Source organism: Myotis myotis, unplaced genomic scaffold (genome assembly GCF_014108235.1).
Source record: "Myotis myotis isolate mMyoMyo1 unplaced genomic scaffold, mMyoMyo1.p scaffold_m19_p_11, whole genome shotgun sequence".
In the NCBI taxonomy this organism is placed as follows: Eukaryota; Metazoa; Chordata; class Mammalia; order Chiroptera; family Vespertilionidae; genus Myotis; species Myotis myotis.
Genome location: NW_023416315.1, coordinates 9,728,927 through 9,751,698, shown reverse-complemented (window position 1 = coordinate 9,751,698; position 22,772 = coordinate 9,728,927). Strand labels below are relative to the sequence as shown.

General features: G+C 37.9%; 1 protein-coding gene across 5 annotated transcripts in view; it reads left to right on the top strand.

Annotated features, from left to right (window-relative positions):
- SUGCT (succinyl-CoA:glutarate-CoA transferase) overlaps positions 1 to 22,772 on the top strand; it is a 556,817-nt gene that overhangs the window by 188,920 nt on the left and 345,125 nt on the right. For 4 of the 5 annotated variants that reach the window (XM_036327436.1, XM_036327438.1, XM_036327440.1 and 1 more), the window contains exons 10-11: positions 2,549 to 2,620; positions 13,212 to 13,309. In XM_036327436.1, the coding sequence (XP_036183329.1) occupies positions 2,549 to 2,620; positions 13,212 to 13,309 (170 nt within the window). The remainder of the gene's footprint in view (positions 1 to 2,548; positions 2,621 to 13,211; positions 13,310 to 22,772) is intronic. The other variant, XM_036327439.1, reaches the window with a different exon arrangement.

Sequence of the window (22,772 nt, the reverse complement as noted above, 5' to 3'; positions counted from 1 at the left end):
TTAGCTGTTATTCACTTTCCTGTGATCATTAACTAGTTATCTCTGCTTAAGTTTTTAAAAGTTATATGTCGGTAAAGATGTATTTCATGGTAGGTTTCAAGCTTAAGGAAAAAACAAGCATTTCATCATTAATTAAAAGGAAAATAACCTCTCCCCCCAAATGTAAACTTGTTTAACATGTTACTAATATAAATTTTTGAAAACCTTTCCTTACATTATACCTGTCAACACACATTGATACTTCACATAAGTTCTGCACTCCCCAACTTCCTCTTCCTTTGCAAAAAGGAGAGCAAATATACTACCTGTGTTGGGATACCTTCGCTCAAAAACCCTTCGTCTCTCACTCACAGCTGTATTTCAGATCCCTTTTGGTAGTTTAAGAAACACTAATGCCTTATATATAATATTAATTTTGCTTTTCCCTGTGAACAGGGAAATGAATGTTTAAAATAGTGCATGTGATATCTTTTTAGTAGCATTCATTACCAAATCAAGCAAAAATGTAAATAGGATAAACCTATTTTAGTGTTTTCCTTACAATCCATTTAGCCACAAGTCTACTACATGGAAGCAATCACTTGATTGATTCATTAACAATTTATAACAATTTATTAATTGACATTCTTAAGATATCATGTTAGTCTTAGTAGGAACAATAAAGAAAAAATACAATCTACCAGCTCTGCTCTACCAGTACTGTACTCCTTTCTATGGTGATGGTGGAAATGCTCTCCATTATCAAATTACCAAATACGACAGCCACTGGCCATGTGTGGCTATTGAATGATTGACATGTAGCTAGTGTGTCTGTGGAGTTGAACCATTAATTTAATTTTTCTTATTGACAGTTTCATTGGGAAATAATTCACATACTACATAAGTTCACCCATGTAAGTTATAGAATTCAATGGTTTTTAGTGTATTCACAGAGTTGAGCCGCCATTACCACAGTCAATATTACTACTTTCCATCACCTCAACAAGAAACCCAATGTTAATTAGCAGTAGCTCCCCAAATTTTTACAACTTCCTTAGACCTAGGTAGCCATTAATCTGCCTCCACAGATACGACTCTTTGGATTTTTCATGTAAATGGAATCACATATATAAAATTTTGTGACTAATCTAATTTTAGTTTATTTAAATTCAATTGCCACATGTGGCTAGTGGCTACCATAAGAAGCAAGTGAACTAAAAGACCAAGTAAAGATGCTTAAGAAATGCTGAAGGCTGAGGAGAAGATACCCCTGCAAGACAAGTAAGAGAGATTGAAGATGAACCTAGACGGAGCTTAGAGACGACAGGTTTCTGGAAGATGGGATAATCTGTTAATAACAGTACTAAATAATAAAGAGGGGTCAGCGTGGTGAAGAAGGGCAGGCAGGTGGCACTTTCATACCATTTAGAGATGGAGGGAAGATCATTTGAGAGGGATGACAGGATTGATGGAAATTTTGTTTTGTTGCTGTTAATATTTTTAGTAGGCATTAGCCTATAAGTAGGCAGTAGACAATTTTGTTTTGTTGCTGTCAATATTTTCAGTGTAGACATGAGCCTATAAGTAGGCAGTTGACAAGGATCCAGTGGAAGTAAAGAGATGCAAGGTGTTTGAGCAGGGTTCTGGAAGATGTTAGTTAAAGCAGCACCAAGGTCATTAGCATGGGAGTAAGCCCTGCTAAGAAAGATAGAGGCAGGAGTGAGAGAAGAAAAAGTAGGCAAAGATACAGAGCAATTTTTACATAGAAAAGAAGGAAACTAAAGGAATGTATTTATTTAAGGAAAGTGGGAAGAAATCTTTCTGAGGGTAAAGTTTGGTTACTCCAAACTCTACTGTGATCAAATGTGGAGAAGAAGGTGCTGAGTTCTCCAGAGAGGCTAGGATTATGGGACATGGGAATGTTGATTACTTATCGGTATTGCTGTCTAAATGTCTGTCTCTCCAAAAAGGGACAGACATTTTCAGGTAGATAAGCCACAGGAAGTCCAGGATCCAGATATGCCCATTTTCACTTACTAAAGAGTAAAAACTGTGCACAAGTTTGCATCTGAGGTTTTCAAAGATGAAATGTAGCTGCATCAGTGCACTCGTCCACCCTCTTTCCCTTCCTTCTTTCCTTCCTTCTGCTTTCTTTTTCCCATCTATTCATTTATTTTGTAGAAAACAATGTATCCTCTTGTTCTGTCCTACAAGAAAAAAGTGGAAACAAAACACAAAACTTTGGGAAAATTCAACATTATTCGTGTTGTAATGAATACAGAATTTCACATTATGAGCTGTAATAAAATTCCCGTATTTTCTTCATTTTCTTAAGTTATTTCCCCCTCCCATGTTATAACACCGGAAGAGCCAGAAAGTGCTTTGAAAATCCCAAATGAAAGCCACTATGCAAATAGAAGTGGAAAATATACTAATTTGTTGATACTGGCTTAATAACATTGCTTTAGAACAAGCTTTTTTTATATAGAAGTTTTAGAAATTAAAGCCAACTTTTGTGGTATTCTCAGTATATAAAATTATATACTTATGTATGTATTTTTTATTTTAGGCTTTTAAAACCAAGGATGGCTATCTTGTAGTTGGAGCAGGAAATAACCAACAGTTTGCTACCGTGTGCAAGGTAACTTGTAACCTTTGGGGTGGGTGGATGACATATGCAACAACTCATGTAGTAAAAAGCCAGGAAGGTTTAATTTTGCCTAGAACAGTGTTGCTAAGTCTATAAGCAACTCAAGAACCTCCTGTGTTAAGACTTAAGTTAAAGTACGCCATTTTCATGCTTATAAATGCCAAGTACAGGGTCTGAATCAGCACTCTCACTGTTTTATTATTTTTTTCCTGAGGTATGGGGCTGTATTTTGAAATGAAGAATGATAGTACCTTAAATTATTCTAAAACCTGACCTGTCTGCCAGTCCAAACAAAAGGAAACAAACAATAACAATAACAAAATTAAAGGGAATCTTTAACACTTGTTTTTTTCCTCCCTCCCTCTTTTTTTCTTCCTTTCCCTTTTTTCTTCTACAACGTGGGCCTAACTAGGCCCAAATATAATCTTCTACCAAATTTATTTTATTTATCACCAGAAAATTTTGTAAGAATTTGAAGTATTTTAATGATTACCTTTCTGCAAAATTTGTTTTAAGATTTTAGCATCCAGTTTTATAAAAAATGTTGCTCCTCATAAGGCCTTAAAAGTGGCCTTGGATTCATAAAATAATTTTATGTTGAAGATACTCTTTTTTTTTATTAAAAATATTTTTTTATTGATTTTAAAGAGGAAGGGAGAGGGAGAAAGAGATAGAAACATCAATGATGAGAGAGAATTATCAATTGGCTGCCATGCCGTGACCAGGAATCAAACCATGACCTCTGGTTCATAGGTCAGTGCTCAACCACTGAGCCACACCAGGCGGCCTGAAGATACTCTTATTTTTTAGCAGTGCTTAGGAATTTTAAAAAAAATTAATGTTTTGCATTTATCTAGGCTCTCCTTGGTCCTTTTTTTTTTTTTTTTTTAATTTAAGGCCTTAGATTTCAGTTTACTTTTTCCAGTTGTAATGCCATAAATATAATCTAGTTCTTTAAAACAAAATGCATGTGTTTTTTTCTTGCTTATAGGCAAAGGCCTCAATTACTGAGGAACTGAGGATGTTTTTCCTGATTCGGACTTTTTTTTTTTTTTTACTAACTATAGTACCATGAGCTTTCAGTTTTATTAAAGATGCCTATGAGTTCCTTATAGGAACCTTATTTATTGTGGTTAACTTATTATGTACAAAACTTATTTATTACTGTGCCTCTTTCGAATGAGAGGTTAACGAGCAGAGCTAAAAACCACAGCAAAGGGGTGGGAAGTACCACAGAGAAGGTGACAAATGGAGATAGTTCTGATTGGAGCAAGGGCTGGAACATATGAGGTGGGGACGAGGGGGGCTTTTATAATGGTTTCTCTGAATAAGCGTAGAGAAAATTGATTCATACATTTGATCTGGGATCAAAGAATCTTTATTGTGAACGGTCAATGTTAAAAATATGAAACATACGGAAGCTGTTGCCTATGAAGTCATTTGTGTACTCTAGCTCCAGAGATGTAAAAGCCAGTTCATTGCTATAAATGAGTACAGATTGTCTTCCTGGGCCATATGTTTTGGAGTTTTCTCTCTCCAGAAAAGGTGGGGGAGGAGAGGAGAGAAATTACTGGTTGACATATTCTTTACTGTTGAAAATAACTGTACTGAATTCTTTTTATTTTTGATTCATTATTGCTGATTAATTTGAAACTTTTGAACTTCCTCATAAATATCCGTAAGAACATTTATTGGAAAAGATTTTTATTTCAAAGCAGGATATTTTCCATAAATTATAGTACTAAAATATGAGTTATTGTTGAGTGTTATGACACATTGTTTAAAAAAAAGACTACCAGAGGGCTTTGGGGAGTGGCATACTGACCTTGTTTTTTCCATATGTGCGTCAGGAATGATAATTCCTATTTTGAGCCATTAAGACAGTATCTATAAAATTCTGATATATTCAGAAAAAATTGTATAAAAGATTTTAATGTTATTTACATCATTTACTAGGCATATTGAGCAAACATTGCAATCTGATTGGCTTTTTCAAACTTCCTAATTATATCCTTACATGTAAACTTGTTTTAAAAAGACCTTTTCACCTAAGAAGTATCACCTATGTCCTTATTTACTTTATTATTTAAAAAAAATCTTCACTCAAGGATTTTTTTTTTTCTTTCTTAGAGGGAGAGGAAGGGAGAGGGAGTGAGAGAGAAAGAAACATCGCTATGAGAGAGAAACATCAATTTGTTGCCTCCTGTATGTGCCCCAACCAGGGATCAAACCCGAAGCCTGGGTATGTGCTTTGACAGGGAATCGAACCTGTGACCCTTGGGTGCATGGGCTGATGCTCCAACCAGCTGAGCCACACTGGTCAGGACACTGGTGTCCTTACTTTGATGCAAGATTTCCCCCCTCCCAACTGTAGTGGGTGAGTTTCTTCTAAGTATTTTTTTATTCAGATATATCTCATACTGAGAGGCTTGCTATTCAAGCTGGCTTTATAGAAGATGAGATCCCCAGTTTTTGACAGTGAGCCCATCAAGATTGTTCTTTTGCCAAGTAAGATCCACTTTGAAATATATGGCCACTCTACTTCCCTACCTCCTGGGGAGAAATGTAGCAATATTGTCTGCCACAAATGAGTAGAATTCACTTAGGCCTAATCTCTTCCCAAAATAAAATTTGATATACTGCTTAACTAACACTTTTTGGGGAGGTTCCTGTTAGGGAGCTCTTATTGTCAGGGATTAGAGAGGGCAAGAACATTGGGTTCAAAGCTTGGAGTTGAGAATATCTTCCTACATATAAAGTGAACCTTGCTTTATAAAAAAATCCTACTTTATGGCCCTTAACATGATACAGAAGAGTGGAGAATGTGAGCATATGTAAGATATTTCAAGCTGATTAATGCCAAATCTAATGGGTATTCCTATTTGAAGTATATTGACATCCTTTTAAAAGTTATTTGTACTTAAAGTTTAAAGTTTCTTTTATTGGAGGCAATATGCATTGGCTCCCAACGTCAGCATGCATAGCAAATGTCCATTCCCAAAGATTTTGACTTAGTATGTCTGAGATGGGGCACAGGAAGGGATCACTGAAGGGCCCACACACAGACTTGTCTAACCTGGGCACAGAGAAAAAACCGGTTTAAAGGGCACCTATATATATGGGAAGTAAATTCATTTACTAGCCCTAGAGCAGCGGTTCTCAACCTGTGGGTCGCGACCCCTTTGGCGGTCGAACAACCCTTTCACAGGGGTCGCCTAAGACCATCCTGCATATCAGATATTTTCATTACGATTCATAACAGTAGCAACATTACAGTTATGAAGTAGCAATGAAAATAATTTTATGGTTGGGTCACCACATGAGGAACTGTATTTAAAGGGCCAGAAGGTTGAGAACCACCCCCCTAGAGCATTTGCCAAGCATGTGGGCAACTGTGGGAACTCTCTCTGATGTCAGAGACACAGAAGAGCACCATTTGTTTTGCTGCCACTCCACCTTGATTTCATGAGCACAAACACAATCCAGAAGTCCTAGGCAGCTGGCCAAGGCCATCCCTGTCTGCCCCAGACCCCATGCCCACACCAGCTCTGTGGCTGGCCCCTGGACTCCCCATGGTGCATGCCTCCTTTAACTACAGCTCCAGCCGCGTGCAGTGCTGTTTGTCCCCTGGACTTACCGAAGCCTCAGCCTGCTCCAACTACAGCTCCACCTGACCTGCCAAAGTGGCCTTGGCTCTGCTTGCCTGCTGGGACTGCCGGTAACCTGTGCCGGCCCCAACTAAAGACCCAGCCAGCCTGCCAAGGCAGCCCAGGTGAGGCTTGCCTCTGGGTCTCCCTATAGCCCTCACTTTCTCCAGCTCCAGCTTCACCTGGCCTGCCGGACACCTGGTACGCATAGTTTGCAAAGGGGACGCTCTTACATAAGGCCACTTCTTCATTACCAGAGGAGGTAATGCTGTTTTGTCTAATTCAAAGAAACGTAGCCTAAATGAAGAGACAGAGAAACATGTTCCAAATGAAAGAACAGGACAAAAACCCAGAAGAAGGACTAAATCAAATGGAGATAAGAAATCTACCAAGTAAAGAGTTCAAAACATTGATTATAAAAATGCTCAACAAACTTAGGAAAAGAATAGATGAACTTAGTGAGTACTTCAACAAAGAGAAAGAAAATAAAAAGAACCAATAAGGACTGAAGAATATAATAATTGAAATGAAAAACACACTAGAGGGAATCAATAGATTAGATTCCACATATAAGTGAGACCATATGATACTTTTCTTTCTCTTACTGGCTTATTTCGATAAGCATAATACTCTCCAGATCCCTCCATGCGGTCTCAAAGGGTCAGTGATTCTTCTTTTTTACAGTTGCATAGTATTCCATTGTGTACCATGGTTTTTTAGTCCATTCATCTACTCGATCTCACTTATATGTGGTACCTAACGAACAAAATAAACTGATGAACAAAATAGATCCAGAGACAATGATGTGTGCAACAGACCGATGTATTTCAGAGAGAGGGGAGGTGGGAAGAGATTAACCAATGAACTTATATGCATATATGCATAACCCATGAACAGACAGTAGTGTGGGGAAGGCCTAGGGAGAGGGTAAGAGAGGGGTGAAGAGGGTATGGCGGGGAGGACATCTTACAAAAAAGATAAATTGTAAAATATAGTAGATTAGATGATGCATAAGACTGAATCAGTAACCTGGAAAACAAGGTAGTGGAAATCACAAAATCAGAAAAGCAAAAATTAAAAGAGATAGTTTATGGTACCTTAGGGATAATATCAAAGAAGCATTTAGACATTTACATCATAGGGATACCAAAAGTGGAAGACAGAAAGGGACAGAAAAATGTATCTGAAGTGATAATGTCTGAAAACTCCCCTAACCTGGAGTAGGACTAAGCATTCAAGTCCAGGAAGCACAGAGAGTCCCAAACAAGGTGAATCAAAAGAGGTCCACACCAAAACACATAATAATTAAAATTTAAAGATAAAGAGAGAATCTTAAAGATAATTTTCTTTAGTGATGTGTTTGAATTCTTTTGTCTTTATTTTTGTGTATCTATTATAGGTTTTTGGTTTGTTGTTACCATGAGATTCATATATAATCTATGTTTATAACAGTCTATTTTAGGTTTTAAAATTAATATTTAAAAATCAGTTTCATTTTTATACACAAAAAGTGAATTATAAGAAAGAGAAATTAAGAAAAAAAGTCTCATTTATAATTGCATTAAAAAGAATGAAATACCTAGAAACAAATTGAACCAGGGAGTAAAAGACCTGTATTCTGAAAACTATAAGACATTGAAGAAAGAAATAGAAAAAGACATAAATAAATGGAATATACCATGCTATTGGATTAGAAAAATTAATATTGCTAAAATGTCTATACTGGCCCAATTAATTACCAGATTGAATGCAATCTCTATCCAAATGGCAATTTCCACAAAAATAGAAACAAATAATTCTAACATGTATATGAAGCCACAAAAAACCCTGAATAGCCAAAGCAATCTTGAGGTAACGGAACTAAGTTGCAGGTATCATGTACCCTGATTTCAAACTATATTATAAAGCAATGGTAAGGAAAACAGTAGGGTTCTGAAATAAAACCAGGCACATAGATCAATGGAACATAATAAAGAGCCTGAAATAAACCAACATGAATATGGTCAATTAATCTATGACAAAGGAGACAGATATATACAGTGGGGAAAAGATAGTCTCTTCAAAATATATGTTGATAAAATTGGACAGACACATCCAAAAACCATGAAACTAGGCCACTTTTTTTTTTTTACATCATGTACAAAAATAAACTTAAAATGGGCTAAATACTTGAATGTAAGACCTAAACCATAAAATTCTTAACAGAAAATATAGGCAGTATACTCTTTGACTTAGCAATCACTTTTTTTTTTTTGGATATGGTTTCTTGGGCAAAGAAAAAAAATTAAAAAAAGCAAATGGGACTACATCAAACTAATGAACTTTTGAACAGTGAAGGACAGCATCGACAAGATGAAAAGGCAACCTACTGCATGGCAGAAGTTGTTTGCAAATGATATATCTGATAAGGGGTTAATATCCCAAACATATATAGATTTCATATGACTCAACATAAAACAAACAAACAAAATAGAAACGGACTCATGGATACAGAGGGCAGACTGACAGTGTCAGAAGGGAAGTGGTTGGGAGGTTGGGAGAGATTAAGAAGTACAAATTGGTAGTTAAAAGTCAGGGAGATATAGATTACTACATAGGAATATAGTCAATAATATTATAAACACTATATTTGGGGCCAGGTGGGTACTTGAAACTTGAGGGACCACTCTGTAAAGTATGTAATTTTCTAACCATTATGTTGAACTTCTGAGACAGAATAATATTGAATGTAAACTGTAATTGAAAAATACTAGTAGGTAAGTAAGTAAATAAATAAATAAATAAAATGGAGAGAGAAGTGAAAAAGATTCTCCAGAGTAAAGAGAGAATCTCAATGGTATAATTTCTCTTTTTAATGTTTCACTTTTTCATTTCCTTTAGTAATAATAAAGACCGCATTACTCTCCCACATTTTACAAAGCTACAGCACACAGAGTGCTCTTTCTGAAAACCTCAGTCACCACACCTGATCCAAGAATTGACCTCAAGACTTGTGAAGGAATACCAATCTTACCTCCCTCCCGTAGAGTGAATAAGTTATTTCATGACTAGAGGCCCGGTGCACGAAATTTGTGCATGGGGGCGTGGGTCCCCTCAGCCCAGACTGCACCCTCTCTAATCCGGGAACCCTTGGGGGACATCCCTCTCACAATCCTGGACCGCTGGCTCCTAATTGCTCACCTGCCTGCCTGCCTGATCGCCTCTAACTGCTCCCTCCGCTGGCCTGATCACCCCTAACTGCCCCCCACTGCCGGCTAGGTTGCCCCCAACTGCCCCCTCCCTGCCGGCCTGGTTGCTCCTAACTGCCCCCCCCCCAACTGGCCTGGTCACCCCTTACTGCCCCCCCTGCTGGACTGGTTGCCCCCAACTACCCCTTTCTGCTGGCCTGGTCACCCCTCATTGCCCCCCTTGCCAACCTAATTACCCCCAACTGCCCCCCCTGCCAGCCTGGTCACCCCCAACTGCACCACCCCCACCGGCTTGGTTGCCCCACACGCCCCACCCCCACTGTCCTGGTCACCCCATGCAGCCTGCTGTTCAGTCCTTTGGTCGTCCCTCACTAACCCCCCTGCCAGCCTGGTCATAGGCAGCCATCTTGTGAGGGTGTGAGGGTTAATTTGCATATTACCTATTTATTATATAGGATGAAGGCCTGGGGCAAGGGGAGGAGGCAGGCTATAAGGGTTCAATGGGGAAAAATGGGTACATCTGTATAACTTTAAACAATAAAGATAAATTTTAAAAAAGCAAGTGCCTTCATTAAATCACAGCTTAAATTTATAAATCTGGCCTCACCCAGAATATACTTTAGCTACATATAACACTACTCTGTGACTGCACTCAAGGGTAACTGATTTTACTTATTGGACCTCTTTTCTCGTGTGTCCTTATTTGACTTATTGGACCTCTTTTCTCTTTGGAAGTGTTAAACAGTGAGCAAAAGTAATGTTTCTAGAGAAACTGCTTCATGTGTTATGATCATACTCATTCTAATTATTCTTTAGGTGCTTTAAAGAGTGCTGCTTCAGAAAAAAATGAAACAATGTAAACAAAAGTGCTTTATCTATTAAGCACTAAACAAATGTCATGTACTCCTACTAGGTACTATTTTCCCTAAAAGAAATAAAAAGCATTTGCTTGTTCAAAACAGAATGGCAAAGAGGGAGGAAGAATGCTTTCACTTAACCTTCATTTTAAAAGGACATTTCTATTGGGTATAGAATTCTGAGTTGACAGTTCTTTCCTTTCAGTCCTTTAAGCACATTGTGCCACTTTGCTCTGGGTTATGTAATTCCTAACAAAAAATCTGCAATCAGTTGAGTCAATATTCATTTTTCTTGGGGGAGTTTCAAAATTTTTATCTTTGTCATTAGTTTTCACCAGTAAGATTTTGTTGTATTTGGGCATGGATGTAGTGAGGTTTATCCTATTTGAGGTTCTATGAAATTATTAAATCAGTAGGTTTTTAATTTTTACCAAATTTGGGAAGTTTGCAGCGTATACTCTTTCTCCTCTCCTTCTGGGAGTACAATAACCTAAATATTAGACTTTTTGCTATTGTAATACTGGTCCTTGAAGATGTGTTCTTTCATTTTTTGGGGGAGGGGACTAGTTTTCTTCTTTCTGTGGTTCAGATAGAATAATTTCTAGTTATCTATTTTCAATCTTTTGATTGTTTACTCTGTCATCTCCATTGTGCTATTGAGCTCACTTAGTGAAGTGTTTCTTTCTTTATTTAGCTGTATTTTTTAGTTCTAAAATTTCCATTTGGTTCATCATATCTTCTATTTCTTTTGCTGATCATTTCTACTTTTCCATTTAGTTCTTTTAATATGTATTTTTAATTATAGTTGACATGCAATATTATTAGTTTTAGGTGTACAACATAGTGATTCAATATTTATATTCCTTACAAAGTGATCACCATAAGTTTAGTAATTACCTGTCACTGTTCATAGTTATTACAATATTATTGATTATATTCCCTATGCTATATATTACATCTTCATGAATTGTTTAGTTTATAATTGGACATTTGTACTTTCCTTTACCCCCCAATCTCCTTACTGGTAATAACCATCAGTTCTATCTAGGAGTTTGCCTCTATTTCATTTTGTTTATTTGTTTTGTATTTTTGATTCCTCATAAAAAAGAAATCAGAGCATATTTGCTTTTTCTGTCAGACTTATTCCACCTAAAAAAATGCTCTCTGTTCCAATGTTCTATATGATCCAAACTTTTTTCCATAGCGGTTGCATCAATCTGCATTTTCACCAACAGTACACTAAGGTTTCCTTTTCCCTGCATCCTCCCCAACACTTGTTGTTTGTTAATTTATGGATGGTAGCCATCTGACAAGTGTGAGATGGTATCTCATTGCAGTTTTGTTTTAAAACTAATTAAATTAAATTAATTAAAATTAATTTAATTTAATTTAAATTAAAATTAATTAAAATTAATTTAATTTAATTTAAATTAAAATTAATTTATCAGTTCTAGTAGGTTTTTTGGTGGTATCTTTAGTGTTCTCTCTATATATAGTATCTGCAAATAATGACAGTTTTACTTGTTTCTTTCCAATTTGGATGCCTTTTAGTTTTTCTTCTTGTCTGATTGCTGTGGCTAGAAGTTCCAGTATTATGTGGAATAAGAATGTTGAAAGTGGACATTTCTGTCTTGTTCCTGATCTTGAGGGAAACGATTTTTGTTTTTCCCCATTGACTATGATGTTGGCTGTGGATTTAATCATTTATGGGCTTTATATTGTGGTATGTCCCCTCTATTCACACTTTCCTGAGAGTTAGTATCATAAATGGGTGTTGGATTTTGTAAAATGCTTTTCTGCATCTATGAATGTAATCATATGATTTGAATCTTTCATTTTGTTAATGTGGTATAACATATTAATTGATTTGTTGATAGTGTATCAACTTTGCATCCCAGGATCATGGTGTATGATATTTTTAATATATTGCTGAAGTCGGGTTGCTAATATTTTGTTGAGAATTTTTGCATCAATATTCATGAGGGATATTGGCCTATAATTTTTTTTTCTTTGTAATGTCTTTACCTGGTTTTGGAATTAGGGTAATGCTGGTGTCGTGAGCTTGTGTGTCTTCCCTACTCTTGAATTTTTTAGTGTAGTTTGAGTTACTTCTCCTCTTTTGTAAGATGATTAATGGATTATTTTATTTATACTGTGGGAAACAAATGAAACCATTAAATGTTTTTATTTAAAGCAAATACATTAATAGATGTAGTGAAGTTTTCTGTAGGCTACATGCCCTGACCCTAGTCTATAAATGCTCCTGACTTTCCAACCCAACTGCCAAACTCTGCCTCCACATATTGTTTTTAAAACATCCATTCCAAACCCACTAGATACTTCTATTATGATCTTGTTAAGATTGCAGGATAGTGAGTGGAACTTGGCAGATAGATTTTTCGTTTACGGAGGAGGAGCCAAAGAGGAAGTATATAAAGCATTTTTATTTGTTATTCCTTCAGGGAGAGATATTAAAGAAAAATAGTGGTACTTGTATTAGAAGAATATCTTTAAATTTGACATTATTTTAATGGTGAGCATTTAGGGTAAATGTGTGTGTGTTTTGCCTTTATTTTAGCATCTTGTACAACATCATGGATAGGACTAGCAGCACAGATAATATTTATTTACATGTGGAATAAATAAGTAAATGTATCTACAAGATATATGTTGATTAGAGGATTTCTGTAAGTGCGGACAGTCACAGCATCACGCATCCTAATGGCATGATTCTTCCCTCTAGTTTCCTTTGTTGCTCTTGTTGAGAAAAGGATAAAGACCAGCAAGGAATGGTCTTGGGGAGGGAGTGGCAGGCCTTGAACACTAGTACCCACAGGCAGGTACGAGAAAAACTTGTGAGTTATACATTAAAATTATTTTTCTCTTTTAGATCTTGAATTTGCCTGAACTGATTGATGACTGCAAGTATAAAACTAATCACCTTCGGGTACAGAATAGAAAAGAGCTTATTAAAATATTATCTGCACGGTAAGCTTTGATCTACTATTTGTACATTCAAGAATTATGTCATTAGCATTTATCTGGTGTTTTGTGGTGTTCTTTTTAGGCTTATTTAGATTAACTTGACTATTTTTTTTTCCATCTCACAAAATTGGTTAATGGGAAGGTATTTTAAAACTAAGTGTTTTCTTTATTTGAATGCATTTAAAAGCATTTTAATTGTCTTCTTAAGTACTGAGTCTTAACAGTGCTATAAACAAGATGTATTGATTGTCTGTGGCATGTTCTTTGGGGTTAGAACATCATGAATACCAACAACAACAATAATTAACATTAGTTTTTACCTTTACTTTCTTAAACACTCTACATACCTGATCTCTCTTAACCTTTACAATCATCCTGTGAGGTCAGCTTTATTATTCCCCTTCTTATAGACAAGGAAACTGAGACAAATAGAGGTTAAGTTAGGAGTTTTTTTTGGCTTTTCGGACCCTCTTCTGTGAAGTTTGTAATGATGTTTTGAAAATGCCATATTGAGCTATGGTCACAAGCATTAATGTTAATTAGAGTATATGATTTCCCAATTATTCCATTCACATCAGGTTATGCTTCTGTTAAAACCTGTACCAATTTGTCAAGTTTGCCTCAGAAGACTGTAGTAATTCTTAATTTTTAAAATCAGTTTTACTTGTTTATTTCTACATTTCTAAATATATAAAATAGACTTTATGGTTTTTGCAGAATTAGATGCCCACTTGAGCTATTCTTCATGTATGGAACATTGGCGCTCATTATGCCAATAAATTATGTACTGTTGTTGAAATACCACATCTTGTGTTTTGAAAAGGCACTTGTATTTCTATGTAGTATATATCAAAGTTTTAGAAATTGAATTTCACTAATACAGTATTTAGATCTGTCTCCTTTATATCTGGGGCTTTCTACATGAGTTATCATTCATTACTTATATTTGCTCTCTCCTGGGGTTTAAGCACTTCCCCACACTGCCTGTATCTCCCCCATGTGCCAAAGGTTTTGCAGTCAATGGGAGCTCTGTGTGTGGGACTGATATGCAGAAAATGGGGGAATGAGAATGGGGCTCCCCTTTCTTAGTCATTAGTTAAATATAACTCTGATTCTACTGCAGAGCATAAGAGCCCTCAATCATTAACCTTTCTCCACATGAGAACTGGCCAGTTAGTTCTGTTTTTGGCTTCTTTGCCTCTCAAGCAGTTTTTAATTCATTTAATTCATTGATACGACTTTTTTTCTTTCACACCATGGTTACCAAGTTTCAATAATAGGCTCTTGTGAGAACCTTATAAAAGCTCTTTGATAGTCTAAATAAATCATATCCATTCTGTGGGAAGAGTGGACCCAAGGAAAATACAAAACCCAGGCAGATACAAGTGTCATCTTGCTATTTAGTTGCCAGAACTTTCATAACTTCAAGAACCTCGAAGTTAAGTTATTGGTTTCCTAAGTCCTAAAACTTGTATTCCTTGCTAAATTCTGTTATAGAATTCTGCTGTGAGAATACTTTTAGCAGCACCTGTAACAGATTAATTTTTATTTTTCTCTTTAGGATGAATTAAATATTATCATATTTTTCCTACTCATATACACAGAAGGGGAATTTTAGCATTTTGGAACCCATAAAGTTCGTATGTCTTTATTTGTACTTAATAAGAAGCATCGATCAGACTGTCAAACCTCAGAAGGAAGGCAGGGGAGGGTGGGTGTAAGGGGGAGAGATCAACCAAAGGACTTGTATGCACGCATATCAGCCTAACCAATGGACACAGACACCAGGGGGGTGAGGGCATGTGTGGGAGGATGGCGGGGTAATGGGGAGATAAGGACAAATACATAATACCTTAATCAATAAAGAAAAAAATAAAGAAGAGTCTAGGCAGGGAGTAGTCTTAAGAGAGATCCTACTCAGATCACACACACACACAGAGCCCTTATTGTTTGGGGGCCAAGTTTCATGTGCTCTTGTTTTGGTATGTTGACATTTTTTGGTGCTCTCTTGTGATAATATAGTTCTTCAGTCTTTCCCAGCTCATGTCTCTTTTCCTATGTGATGAGTCAAACGGTGATGACCAGGGAGATTAGGATATGATTAATACCCATTTATAACCTTGTCATTTGTTTTTCTGAACAAATGTCACTGGGTTCATTAGTACCGCCTGCTGCTCAGCTTTCAGAAGTCTCTGAACATTTTAAAATTTACCATTTTATTATTCTGTGTCTTACTGATTTTCAAATGTTTAGTGACTCTCTGGCTCTCTACTAATTATAGTATGAAATCTGGTCTTTTTAGTCAGACATCATGATCTTTCATAATCTTACGTGACCTTTCCTTTCTCTCTTTTTCTCAATATATGGCGCCTGCTCCAGCCACACTCCCATTTGGCTTCTTTTGTTCTCTCTCTGAAATGCTTCCCAGATTTACCATTACTCTAGAACAGTCACGTTTCAACGTTAATTCTGCAACTTCATGAAATCATCCTCAAATGTCTCTATTTGGTTTCCCAGTCAGAAAAGAAGGTGTCCTTTTGTTCCTTGTATCCGGTTACCAAACAGAAACAGAATCCACAGGAGTTGTTTTGGGGAAAGACATTGTTAAAGGTCTGCTCAACACATTGTTCCTTTCATTTAACAGCAATCGCAGAACTTGTGAATCATAGACACATTAGCTCCCAACCACGAAAAGGAGGCAGCGTAAAAGGAAGGAGAGGAATCAGCATTTATTTGAGGCCAAGGGTCTACCAGAAAAATATTATTAGTTTTTCTTTACAGATGAAAATTCTAAAGTAGAGGGAAGTTAGTCTACAGTTAGACCCCATAGTGAATAGTTAGAAAAGATATTCAAAAGACAGAACCTTGATCACATATCATATTGTCTCCTTGAAGTGGTATATAAAATGTTATTGTGTCCTTGTTTATTCACTCAATAAACATTTTTCTCTCTTTATTGATTAAGGTATTACATATGTGTCTTTATCCCCCCATTGCCCCCGACTCCTCCACTCATGCCCTCACCCCCCTGGTGTCTGTGTCCATTGGTTAGGCTTATATGCATGCATACAAGTCCTTTGGTTGATCTCTTCCCCTCACCCCCACCCTCCCCTAACTTCCCTCTGAGGTTTGATGGTCTGATCGATGCTTCTCTGTCTCTGGATCTGTTTTTGTTCATTATATTCCACAAATGAGTGAGATCATGTGATACTTATCTTTCTCTGACTGGCTTATTTCACTTAGCATAATGCTCTCCAGTTCCAATATACATTTGGTAAGCACCAAGGATAGAGAAGTAAAAGATCAAAATAAGTTGATGAAAAATAAATGTAGGGAAGGGGGGGAAATGAGGAGTGCCAAAAGCTGGGTCTGAGGCTGGCTATTCCATTTAGGCTGTCACTCTCTGATAAAGTGACATTTGTGCAGAGTCCTGAAGGAAACGAGATAGGGAGAGCAGCAGATATCCTGGAGAAGCTTTCCAGGCAGTAGTGCATGGTTGGGAGTTTAAAGAGTAGCCAAGAGGACAGTATACCCGGGGCTCAGTGATCAGGGGTAAGAATGGGAGTAGGTGGGTCCAGAGAAAGGTGGCAGACAAGTCATGTTGCAAAAGTTATGACTTTATGCTAAAGTAGTTTCTTAAACTTGTGAAATTAAGGAATTGTTTTAGATCTAAAAATCAGCAACTTCTATTTTCTAATTAACCAGAATAGGCATATTTCCCCCCACTTTTATTGAAAATATAATTAATACATGTATTAATTTAAGGTATACAACATAATGATTATATATGTATATATATTGCAAAATGATTACCACAATAAATTTAGTTAACATCCATCCCCTCAAGTAGTTATATATATTTTTTTATTTTTATGAGAATTTTTAGGTCTACTCTCTTAGTAACTTTCAAATATACAATAGAGTATGGTTAACTGTAGTCACCATGCTGTATGTTAAATCCCCAGAACTTTTCATCATATAACTAGAAGTTTACATTTTGACACCTTCACCCAGTTCTCCCACCCCAAAGAGATGACTTGAAGGGAATACTATACCTGGTAGAGTTCAAAGTTTTCCAGCAACTGAGAGGCAGCAAAACCTCCTTTTTCAAATGAAGATACTTGAGGGACTCAAGAGTTTCAATGGTATATGCTTCCCATTCATTCATTCTCTCACTCATTTATTAACAAACATTTATTGAACCTGTTATATACCAGTGACTGTTTTGAGCACTAGAAATATTGTTTTTTAAAAAACAAAGATAAAAGCCCTACTGGACTTTCCTGAGAGTAACCCTGCAGACCTTCTAGAAGACTTAATTTTTTTTTTTTTTTTAAGAACTCTTCTATAGAGGATCCAAGAATGCTACAGGACAGGTGAAAGCTACACACAGTTCCTCTGAGCACCAAACTGGATTTATAGCTAAATTATAGAGCAATCAACCTGAATAACTAACTGAAGGACAGCTGAACAGGAACATTATATTCAAGGGTTTATAGAAGAAGCTACGCAGAGAAGGGCAGAGACGTAGAGAGGGCTGGCCCTTGCACCCAGGTGTGGTAGCTGATAAGTAAGAAGGATATGTTGGCTACAAAAGTTCCCTTGAGGACCATGGGGTCTCAACTCCATTCTGGGACACCCAAAACCAGAGCACTAGGGCCGAAAAGAGGAGCCTTCATTGTGCCTGGCAGCAAGAATCAGTGGGACAAAGTCCCACTGAAGAGGAGGGAGTCTGCTAGAATCCCAAGTGCTCTCCTAAAGGGCCAGCACACAGGAGCTTGTGGTAGAGGGAAGGTGACTCGTGGGTGTACAGAAGCCTGGAGGGTCGGCTACTGAGGTCCCAATCCCAAGTTAACATCCCACACCACCTGCAGGTGCCATCTCCCAGGGTCGGGCACTCCTATTCTTACAGCACTAGCTGGGGGACTACACTAACCCAGTCCTCCAAATGCTGGCGACAACACCCTGCCAAGCTCAAGTCCAGCAGAAAGGACTGTTGGCTTCTGCAGAAGCCATAGGCAGACTGTAAGACAGTCATTGAATTCTGTGGCTTTGGAAAGGAGGCTAATCTTTCCCCCTCTTCTGTGGGTTTGGCAGGTGCCACCCCCAACAGAAGACTCCCTTGTTGGGGTCTGTGGCATGGCTGTGGAGCTAAGGGAGGTGTGCAGCTTGCTCCCCTCCAGCAAGCCTGCACCACCCCCAGTGGAGAGCTGCCTTGATCTGCTTCCCCATATCCTGCTGGCCCTGTCCTGTTGAGCTCAATTCCACAGGGGGGAGGGGTGCAGCTTAGAGGTGGAACCACTGGCGTGACTCCTCTGGAGCCTCCTGTCAGGGTCTCTGATAGCGCAGCAATTTCACTTCTTATGACCCAGCAATTTCAATATGGGAATATACCCAAAGAAATTTGAAACACTAATTCAAACAAATATATGCACCCCTGTGTTCATTGCAGCTGTATTTACAATAGCCAAGATCTGGAAACATCCCAAGTGCCCATCATTGGATGAGTGGATTAAAAAGTTGTAGTACATTTATTGAATGGAACACTACTTGGCTATAAAAAAGAAGAAAACCTTACCTTTTATGACAGCATGGATGGGCCTTGAAATTATGCCAAGTGAAATGAGCCAGTCAGAGAAAGACAAATACCACATGATCTCACTTATATGTGGCATCTAATCAACAAAAATAATTTAACAAACAAAATGGAAACAGAAGCATAGACACATCAAGCAGACTGATAGCTGTAGGCGGGGAGGGGGCTTGTGGGGCTGGGTTAAAAAAGGTGAAGGGATTAAGGAATATATATGACACAGACATACATAGCAGTATGGTCTGAGGCAGTGGTCGGCAAACTCATTAGTCAACAGAGCCAAATATCAACAGTACAACGATTGAAATTTCTTTTGAGAGCCACATTTTTTAAATTTAAACTATATAGGTAGGTACATTGTTATTAACTTAATTAGGGTGCTCCTAAGGCTTAGGAAGAGCCACACTCAAGGGGCCAAAGAGCCGCATGTGGCTCGCAAGCCATAGTTTGCCGACCACGGCCTTAGGGTATTAGGGCTTAGTTCCCTTGCTGAATTCCCTGGAGTGGTTAGTGCTGATCCCTGTTTAAATGGTCTGTTGTCCTGTGACATAATCAGAACTTTGGTTTAGAAATGGCTCAAGGGGCCAAAGAGCTGCATGTGGCTCACGAGCTGCAGTTTGCCGACCACGGGTATGAGGGAATGGGGGCAGGGGGAGGTGGAAGCGGGCACAAGGGGGATAAATGGGGATGGAAAGAGGCTTGACTTTAGATGGTGAATGCCCAGTGCAGTGTGCAGATGATATTTTATTGGGTTGTACACTTGAAACCTATATGGTTTCATTAACCAATGTCACCCCAATAAACTTAATAAAATGAAAAAAAGAACTCTTCCATAAAAACATTTATTGTGATATGTCTAAGTAGATAGCTTTCTACTACTTTTTATTTTTCAGGTAACATTTTTTTAAGAAAATTTACTTTACAAAAGTATTGCATTCACAGACTGTGCCTGTTAATAATTATCTTTTTGCCTTTTTTTTTAGCATGTTCATATACATGCTATAATTTTGTTTAGTGTGGTGTTCCCATCATTTCTATTATAAAAGCATTGTTTTGGTAACAATAGCTACATTACCATGTGAGTATACCATGTTTTTGCCTGTTGTCTGCTATTAAACATTACATTATAAATACTTTCCTTTAATGCTCATAGACAATTTCCTTGACCTACATTTTTATTTTAAAAAGTTGTTAAAATATGTATAACTGTAGAGGGAGTTGTGAGAGTGAATTTGCACTGCAGACAGCTTTGAAAACACATTCTAGGAATGATGGACACAGTGTTTATTTTTCTTTTTTTAAAAAAAGAACAACTCTTACCCCTTTTTATCCAATTTGATATCCAAAAGTAAAAAACAGAAGCATTTATGGGTTTTTACAAGGTCTCCTCTCCTAAATGTGCCTACATATATCCTCTCCTATTTCAAAATCTTTCTTACGAAGTATTTTTTTCTGATTAAGTTTTGATTAATTTCTTGCGTAATTTTCCAAGATAACTTCTCTGTCCACGGTAAGCCATCATTTAGTTTTTTAGAATCAGATGATGCACTTTTCGTTCTTCTATGAAATCCATAGAGTCTTTTAAGATGCTTATCAGACATGTCAGTCACTTACATGCCTTTTCCGTTATTCGTGCTAAATGCAGTTTGATGCTACTCTCTGGGAGTGGTTAGCCTCATTCAGAGGATGGCAGCTGCATGTTTTTGTCATCAGTGAGTTTTCCTTTCACAGCCAGCGCAGGCCTAGTTCCCCTCAAGTGCTCTCAGGTATTACTGTTATCATCAGTGTGGCGAGCAACTTTTATTTTATTTTTTAAAATGTAAAGATGGAAGACTCCTCTCCTGAGCTTGCCATTCTAGCCAGGGTGCTGCAGAACGTTTGTTGACCCAGCTGCTGATCTTGAAAAGTAGGCAAAGCTAAAGCATGTGAAAGTTCCCAGCTAACACTCAGAAGGGATATAAAAAAGGTTAATCCAGAGCCTGTAAAATCTAACCCCTTCCTTGCAGTGCTAAGTAGCAGCACACTTCTGAACCTCAGCCACTCACACATTCGACCGGCATGATTTGCAATAGTCAGGACCTCAGGAGAGAGGTGAAAATCATGAAACTGAAGAGAAGTAAAGATGATGTATTAGTACTTGGGGAGAAATAATAGGAAGACATGAAATGAGGACAAAGGAAAAGAGAAATGATGGAGAAAATAGAAATACAATTCATTTTATTTTTCCCCCTTTCTCTCTTTATAACATTATTGGCCACTGACTATGGGCCCTGCCTGCTCCTGCAAATACAGAGATGAAATATGAGGTCTGGGATTTAGAGGAGCTCATGTTATAATCCTATATAATAAAAGCCTAATATGCTAAGTGTCTGGTCATCTGGTGATCTGTTCAACCAATCAAAGGGTCATATGCTAATGATATGCTAAGGCTGCTTAACCGCTTGTTATGATGTGCACTGACCACCAGGGGGCAGATAGTCGACCAGTTGACCAGTTGCTATGACATGCACTGACCACCAGGGGGAAGATGCTCCGACCAGTAGGTTAGCTTGCTGTTGGAGTCCAGCTGATTGGGACTAAGTGAGAGGGGTCGGACATGCCCTGGAGCTCTCCCCCATCCCTCCCTGGCTGACCAACCTCATGCGTCCCTCCCTGGCCCTTATTGTGCACCAGTGGGGCCCCTCGGCCTGGCTTGTGCCCTCTCACAATCCGGGACCCCTCAGGGGATGTTGGAGAGCTAGTTTTGGCCCAATCCTGCAGACCAGGCCAGGGGACCCAACTGGTGCATGAATTCATGCACTGGGCCTCTAGTTAGGAAATAAACTAGGAAGACAATGATTTAAGTAGTGTGTGCAGCATGCTAGGATCAGCCTAGGCACAGGGTGCTGGAGTCCAAAGAAGGGGTTAAACACCTCAAACAGGGGAAGTCAGGGAAGGCTTCCTGCAGCTGGTGCCACCTGGGTCTTGAAGGGCAAGTACAATTTGGTAAATGAGGAAAAAAGATAGTTCTTAAGAGGAAATAGCAAACTAAGTGTAATTTCATAGGGAAGAAAAGAATCACGGGAGGAGAAAATGTATCTTGGAAGATGACACCTTTTAAATTGACTTTTGAAAAGTGCTACACATGTTAAGCAGGTGTATGTCAATATAGTATAGTAAAGGCATTTCTGACATGTTGGTTACACTCAGTTGCCGTAAATAAAACTTCACAGCACTAGGATAAATTTACCTTGTAAACCGCTGTGACAGTTCCCTTTAGTGAAATTATTTTTAGTTTTGAATGATCATATTTTTTCTAAATTATGTTTCTAATATGTAATTGAATACCTGCTTATTTTCAGACTTTACTATATTATAATGTTGTAAAATTAAATGCCCTAGTTCAGGGCCTTCTAAACAGAGGTGCTAAACAAATACTTTTTGAAATGATTCAAGGGTTTATTAAAAAGCTTCATTTAATCTGATCACATTTTTAAAATTTGGTGTCAAATTATTTTTACTAGACTTGTGCAGAATATTGGAAAGTAGGACCTGGAGCAATATTTGGCCGTTGATGGAGGGATTGTAACCTCAAAGATACTTAAATGTAACGTTAATTTTTAAAAGCTGCCATCTTGGTACCATCAGGTAAATTTGGCCGCTCTACTGCCGGCGCAGGTCTTCCGGGGCCTCTGCAGGGTTTGGAGGGTAAAGTTTGAATTACCTTAACACCTGGAATTGCATTTCCCAGCCTGTCACCTTACAATCACGTGCAATTCCTTATAATGTGGCCTGGTGTTTTCAGCCTCTCTGCTCACATGGCCATTCCTTTTCCCTGAAATGATGCAGCTTTTTTTTTTGTCTCACTGGTTGCTACTACCAGTCCTTTGACAC